General features: G+C 39.7%; 2 protein-coding genes across 4 annotated transcripts; both read left to right on the top strand.

Moving 5' to 3' along the window:
• The first annotated feature begins 6 nt into the window (after window positions 1-6).
• Window positions 7-3,470, top strand: LOC112453669. Its single transcript, XM_025014548.1, has 4 exons — window positions 7-1,192; window positions 1,306-1,377; window positions 1,455-1,604; window positions 1,695-3,470. Exon 4 carries the CDS (start codon window positions 1,792-1,794, stop codon window positions 3,082-3,084), a length of 1,293 nt encoding a protein of 430 aa, XP_024870316.1. The 5' UTR covers window positions 7-1,192; window positions 1,306-1,377; window positions 1,455-1,604; window positions 1,695-1,791; the 3' UTR covers window positions 3,085-3,470.
• Window positions 3,471-3,690: 220 nt separating this feature from the next.
• LOC112453671 lies at window positions 3,691-6,027 on the top strand. Of its 3 annotated transcripts, none has more exons than XM_025014551.1 (3): window positions 3,691-3,734; window positions 3,990-4,136; window positions 4,287-6,027. In XM_025014551.1, exon 3 carries the CDS (start codon window positions 4,323-4,325, stop codon window positions 5,625-5,627), a length of 1,305 nt encoding a protein of 434 aa, XP_024870319.1. In that variant the 5' UTR covers window positions 3,691-3,734; window positions 3,990-4,136; window positions 4,287-4,322; the 3' UTR covers window positions 5,628-6,027. The 3 variants fall into 3 exon arrangements, with proteins under 3 accessions (XP_024870319.1, XP_024870317.1, XP_024870318.1); XM_025014549.1 differs by having other exon boundaries at window positions 3,718-3,912; XM_025014550.1 differs by having other exon boundaries at window positions 3,718-3,912; window positions 4,224-6,027.
• Window positions 6,028-7,194: the final 1,167 nt, after the last annotated feature.

Raw genomic sequence — 7,194 nt, 5'->3', positions numbered from 1 at the left:
AAACTATGTCTTAAAAGGCAAAGTTCTAGTCATTCATGTTGTAGATGTAAATTACGCCGAAGAAGTCACCTTCTCGCTGTGGCAAGTTTTGCTGCTGTTAATGGAAACCGTGATGTCAGTCGTAGTTATAATGACAGGCCCGGAATTAAAAAATAAATTCGATCCGTCACGTACTTGTAATAACTGTTTATTGCTTGAGAACAAAAGTTTGTTTTTTGAGTACCACGATGTGTCATACGAGAAGTATGTGCGCAGTCCGTCATTCGTAAAACCGGACTTGATTGTAGGATTTAACTTGAGTATTGAGGAGTGTGATAAGAAAATATGGGCGTCATCCATACATGCGGTAGCGAAACAGAATTGTCCGTTCATCTTAACGTTTTTTACACTACGGTACTTTGAGGAGGGGACAAAGAAAATGAACACAATTCTGGGTAAGGAGGTTGATTATCTCTATAGCGGAAAGAACTCATTCGCTAGTTTCAGACCACATAGAGCCTTTGGGCCAGAGCGCGTGTATTATCATAATCAATATGTAGTTATCTACCAAAGTCTTTGTTCCTAACTGATATCCGTAATTTAAGCTACAAACTGAAGGCTGTATTTATGCCAAAGAAAACGTCGCGTGTGAGAAATGACAGAATACGAGTTAAATGGAATTTTACGTTTAAGAAATGCAACGGAAGGGACGCAGAGATACTTAACTGTATGAACATCTGCGAATCGCGACGCGTTATTTCTTCACGGAACAAATTGCAAAAGACTGAGATCCGGCACTCCGGAATGTCTGCTTATATTTACAATCCAAGAAGCTATTATTTACTTGTTGAATCGATTATTTGATATAAGTCGAGCATAAATGGATTATAAATATAACAGGAGTGGATAGGGTAACGTAAAATATTATTACAATTGCTATTGCTTTTAGTTCCGTTTGTAATTAAGACAAAACTTTTCGTTAATTTTTATAACAAAATTTATATCTTTGTAATAAAATATATATCAAACATTTACGAAATAGCAATTGTTTCTTCATCGATATTTCTGAAATCTCGGACGTCGCACGTGTCACGCGTGCGACGCGTGACAGGTTCACGGATGCTTGCGACAGTCGACGATCAAAACAATGATAGAGGTCGAGTGGCTGTAGCACCTGTGGCAGTATAATAGTTCCCCGCCGTTCTTTATGTGAGTAAGTATCGTTTCGCGGAGGGTGTATTTCAACGAGATTATTAACGTTATCAATAATTTCATATATATGTAGTAAGATTAATAAAATTCAATAACTGATTCTGTATAAAATAGGTTTCGACAAAAGCCTGGCGTTTATCACAGATTAGGATCGTAGGGGTCAGGTTACAGCATATATATTTACAGGTAAGAGCATATTTACAGATTTTGCGATTCGAAAAGCACTCGAGATTTTATCTAACGACTATGTTTATTTGTTGCAGCCTTCAGCCTCACGCAGATACCAGAGCTAAGCTGGTAGCGGCCTAGAAAAACTTGCATGGTGTTTGAGAACTAACGCATCACGAAGCAAGCGGTCGTGGATGTACGCGGAGTGCAGACGAATCCTCTATTCAATAACGCCAGCATAAACAGTATCCTTCCTATTCATCGTATGGAATGATAATCATTCTACCAATTTTGTCATATTTTGCTTAACGCACATATCTTATTATGGGTGCAAGATAAGTCAAGGGTGAAATCACAACATTCCAAACACTACATTTGTCCTTTACACTGAAGGATACTTTGATATAACGAGACTGTGTGTAGGCAGAAGTCATGGAATCAGAAGCGAGAGATCAAATTAATAACTATTATGACGAGTTCTACGCCACCATATGTCACGTTTGCAAACGGTTTGGCGACGGCGTCCAATTGAAGAGATGCGGTGGCTGCTGGATGATCGCCTATTGTGGTAAGGAACATCAGAAGCAGCACTGGAAGCAGCACAAACCTTTGTGCAAAGCCATACGGAACGTGCTGCGGAACTACAACATGGATTATGGCGGTGAAACTACAGAGGTATGGGCCAGCAAGAAGCTGACCTTCGCGCAGCTAGTGTCGTCCAAGCTAGGACGTCGCCTGAATATGAGTGAGATGAATATGTTCTTGTTTCCAAAAGAGTGCCTAGTTTGCTACGAACGGAACATTAAGTCGTTGGAGAGTTGTCAGAAGTGTGCTGCCAGCTTTTGTAAAAATCACAAAGACGGCACGGAGCACAGGGACATCTGCGCTAGCCTGGAACTATGTCTTCATTCAGATTTATTTTCTATGCGAGAGGGAAACAGTCTTCTGGACTTGAATTTTCACTTCCAACACATTTCCTATATCGAGTTCCCTTCGAGTACATTTCAGAACATGAAAGACTTTTTAAAGGCTTGTATGAATATCCAGACTGACTCGGAGATGTGCAACGCCCGGGCAAATTACAGTTCAGAATATCTGACATATTCCTTAACGTTGTTTTTTGCTATGCGATTATTAAAGTATGTCCCAAAAAGTGAAGATCTAGTCGTTCATGTTCTAGGTGCGACAAAGCACGATGAACTCATCTTGATCGGGTGGGAAATTTTTCCGCGTTTAATAGGAGCCAAGGTGTCAGTTATATTGATAGGACCGGAATTACCATGTAAATCAATGCTGTCACATCATTGCGATAACTGTATGTCACGGGAGAAAAAATGTTTGACGTTTGAGTTACACGATGGGTTATACGAGAACTATGTACGCAGTTCGTCATTCGTAAAACCGGACTTGGTTGTAGGATTTAATATGGGTGTTCGCAACCATGAACTTCCAGTTGAGTCAGTTGAGTCCAGTAAGGAAACGTGGACGCCGTCCATTGAGTTGATAGCGAAAGAAAATTGTCCGTTTATCTTGACGTCTTCCTTGCTATATGCATTTAAAAAAGAGACAGACATAATAAACACAATCCTGGATAAAGAGGTAAACCATATATATAGTGGAAAGAATCCATTCGCCAGTTTAATCCCATGCAGAACTGTCGGCGGGCTGGAGTACGTATCTTATACGAATCAATATGTTATTATCTATAGGAGTCTTTGTTCATAACTGATATGCGTAATTTAAGCGACCGATACAAGCTGAAGGCTGTGTTTATGCCAAAGAAAACGTTGCGTTGTGTGAGAAATGAAAGAATACGAGTTAAATGGAATTTTACGTTTAAGAAATGCAACGGAAAGGACGCAGAGATAACTGTATGAACTACATCTGCGAATCGTGGCGCGTTATTTTTTCACGAAACAAACTGCAAAAGACTAAGATCCGACCCTCCGAAATGTCTAATTATATTTATAATCCAAGAAGCTATTATTTACTTGTTGAATCGATTATTTGATATAAGTCGAGCATAAATGGATTATAAATATAACAGGAGTGGATACGGTAACGTAAAATATTATTACAATGGCTGTTACTTTTAGTTCCGTTTGTAATGAAGACAAAACTTTTCAATAATTTTTATAATAAAAATTTATATCTTTGTAATAAAATATATATCAAGCTTTTATATATACGAAATGGCAATTTCTTCTCCATCGATATTTTTGAAATCTCTGACATCACACGTGCGCCGTGTGCGACGCGTGACAGATTCACAGATGCTTGCGACAGTCAACGATCAAAACAATGACAAAGGTCGAGTCGTCGAGTGACTTCAGCACTTGTGGCAGTATAATAGTTCCCCGCCGTTCTTCACGTGAGTAAGTATCGTTTTGCGGAGGGTGTATTTCAACGAGATTATTAACGTTATCAATAATTTCATAATATATGTCGTGAGATTAACAAAATTCAATAATTGATTCTGTATAAAATACGTTTCGACGAAAGCCCGTTTATCAAAGATTAGGAACGTACGTCAGGTTACAGCATAATTTACAGGTAAGAGCATATTTACAGATTTCGCGATCCTAAAGGCACTCGAGATTTTATCTAACGACTACGTTTATTTGTTACAGGCTTCAGCCTCACGCAGATATCAGAGCTAAGCTGATAGCGACCTAGAAAAGCTTGCATGGTTTGAGTACTATCGCATCACGAAGCAAGCGGTCGTGGATGTACGCGGAGTGCGCACGAATCCTCTATTTGATAAACCAGCATAAACAGTATCCTTCCTATTCATCGCATGGAATGATAATCATTCTACCAATTTTGTCATATTTTGCTTAACGCTCATATCTTACGGGTGCAAGATAATTATTACGGGTGAAATCACAACATTCCAAGCACTATATTTATTCTTTACTCTGAAAAAGACTTTGATATAACGAGACTGTGTATAGGCAGAAATCATGGAATCGGAAGCGAGAAATCAAAATAACGATTATAACAAGTTCTTCTACGCGACCATGTGTCACGTTTGCAAGTGGTTTGGCGATGGCGTTCGTTTGCCGAGATGCGGTAACTGCAGGATGATCGCCTATTGTGGTCAGGAACATCAGAAGCAGCACTGGAAGCAGCACAAACCTTTGTGCAAAGCCATACAGGACGTGCTGCTGGAACCCGACTTTAATGATCGCGGTAAAGATTCAGAGGATTGTGACGAGAGGAAGCTGATCTTCATGATGCTGGTGTCGCGCAAGCTGGGCCGTCATCTGAAGAAGGACGAGACAGAAATGTTCAAATTTCCAAAGGAGTGCCTAATTTGCCATGAAAAGAACGATGAGTTGTTGGAGGTTTGTCAGATGTGTGCTGCCAGCTTTTGTAAAAATCACAAAGACGACACTGAGCACGGGGACATCTGCGCTGCCCTGGAACTAAGTCTTTCCATAGGTTTATTTTCTATAGTAGAGGAAAACAAACCTTCGGATGTTGACTTTCAACATATTTCTTGCACGAGTACATTTCAGAACATGAAAGACTTTGTAAAGACTTTTGGGAATATTCCGACTTTTGAAAATATTCAGACAATGTCTTCGACTGACTCGGAAATATTGTACAATATCTTGGCAGCTAATCAGTCAGAATATCTGACGCGTCCCTTGACGCTGTTTAATGCTGTACGATTATTAAACTATGTCCCAAAAAGCAACGATTTAGTCGTTCATGTTATAGGTGCGACGTGCGTCGAAGAAACAACCTTGACCGGGTGGAAAGTTTTGGCGCGTTTAATAGGGACCGAGATGTCAGTGGTACTTATATTGATAGGACCGGAATTAACACGTAAATTAAATCCGTCACATACTTGCGAATCTTGCGATAACTGTATGTCACGGGAGAAAAAATGTTTGACGCTTGAGTCTCACGATGTGTTATATGAGGACTATGTACGCAGCTCGTCATTCGTAGAACCGGACTTGGTTGTAGGATTTAATCTGAATATTCACGAGCATGAACTTGGGTCCAGTGAGGAAACGTGGGCGCCGTCCATACGGATGCTAGCGAAGCAAAATTGTCCGTTCGTCTTAACGTCTGTCACGCTTCAGGACTTCGAGAAGGAGACCGACAGAATAAATACAATTTTGGGTAGACAAGTAGATTACATCTATAAAGAAAAGAATCCATTCGCTAGTCTCAGACCGCATAGAGTCCTCGGGCCGGAGCGCGTGTATTATGAGAATCAATATCTGGCTATCTACCGAAATCTTTGTTCGTAAAACTGTTATGCGTAATTTAAGCGACCGATACAAACTAAATGCTGCGTTTTATGCTGAAGAAAACGTATCGCGTGCGAAATGACGCATACGAATTAACTGAACTTAACGTTTAATAAATGTAACGAAAAGAATGCGGGTAGAAATAATTGTATGTACCACATCTGCGAATCGCGACGTGTCTTCTTAAAAATGTCTGCTTATATTTTTATAATCTAAAAATCCTAGAGCACATTATCTACTTGTAGAGTCGATTGTCTTACATCGAGCATAATTGATTGTAGATACAGCGATTATAGATATAACAGGACACATGGCTGCGGTAATGTAAAATATTAAATACAATGGTTGTTGGTTTCAGTTCTGTTTGTAATGAAGACATACTTTTCAATAATTTTTTGTAATAAAAATTTCTATCTTTGTAATAAAATATGTCAAGCATTTACGAAATGGCAATTATTTCTTCTCCATCGATATTTCTGAAATCTCTGACGTCACATGTGTGCCACGTGCCACGCTGCGCCACGTGCGACAGTAAACAGTCGACGATCAAAACAAATGGCACTCATGGCAAGCAGAGATCGAGCTGTGCCATAGCGGTATCATTTTTCGCCGTTCTTTACGTAAGTATCGATCATTTCGAGGAGTATGTATTCCAACGAGATTATTAACGTTATCGATAATTTCATATATATGTGGTAAGATTAACAAAATTCTGTATAAAATACGTTTCGACAAAAGCTCGTCGCAGGTTAGGTATATAGGTCAGGTTAGGTTAGGTTGCCGGCAAAAACATGTTCACAGATATTGCGATTCGAAAAGCCGTCGATATTTTGTTTAACGACTACGCTTTATTTGTTGCAGGCTTCAGCCTCACGTGGATACTAGAGCTAAGCTGATAGTGGCCTAAAAAAGATTCGTGCTCGAGTACTACCGTTATCACGAAGCAGGCAGTCCTGGATGTGCGCGAAATACACGCAAATTTTCTATTCAATAACGCATAAACAGTATCCTTCCTATTTATCTCAAATAAATTTAAGTGATTAAATGATAATTATTCTACACTGTTTAAATAATAATTATGATGACAGTTTAAATGATAATTTTTCAAATTTTGTCATATATTTTGCTTAACGCTCATGCCTTGTGGGTGCAACCTACAAAATCGCACCATTCCACACACTACATTTGTCTTTTACACTAAAGGAGACATTTGATAAAACGAGACCGCGGCCAGAAGTCATGGAATTAAGAAATTGTGTATATCTACAATGTGACTATACCACGTTCTTCTACGCGACCATGTGTCATGTTTGCAAGCGCTTTGGCGACGGCGTCCCTTTGAAGAGATGCAGTAGCTGCAGGATGATCGCCTATTGTGGTCGGGAACATCAGAAGCAGCACTGGAAGCAGCACAAACCTTTGTGCAAAGCCATACAGGACGTGTTGCAAGAATACGACTGTAATGATCGCTATATAGATTCTGAGGTTCATGACAAGATGAAGCTGATCTTCATGAGGCGGGTGTCGTGCAAGCTGGGCCGTCATCTGAACGTGGGCGAGATACAAA

The sequence above is a fragment of the Temnothorax curvispinosus genome, unplaced genomic scaffold (genome assembly GCF_003070985.1).
Source record: "Temnothorax curvispinosus isolate PA1 unplaced genomic scaffold, ASM307098v1 QBEX01004560.1, whole genome shotgun sequence".
In the NCBI taxonomy this organism is placed as follows: domain Eukaryota; kingdom Metazoa; phylum Arthropoda; class Insecta; order Hymenoptera; family Formicidae; genus Temnothorax; species Temnothorax curvispinosus.
The sequence above is the reverse complement of the archived record's forward strand: the minus strand, read 5'-3'. Positions and strand labels throughout refer to the sequence as shown.

Bases quoted from the DNA above. Each gene is read 5' to 3' on its own strand.
- LOC112453669 (XM_025014548.1), top strand. From the start codon at position 1,792: ATGGAATCAGAAGCGAGAGATCAAATTAATAACTATTATGACGAGTTC.
- LOC112453671 (XM_025014551.1), top strand. From the start codon at position 4,323: ATGGAATCGGAAGCGAGAAATCAAAATAACGATTATAACAAGTTCTTC.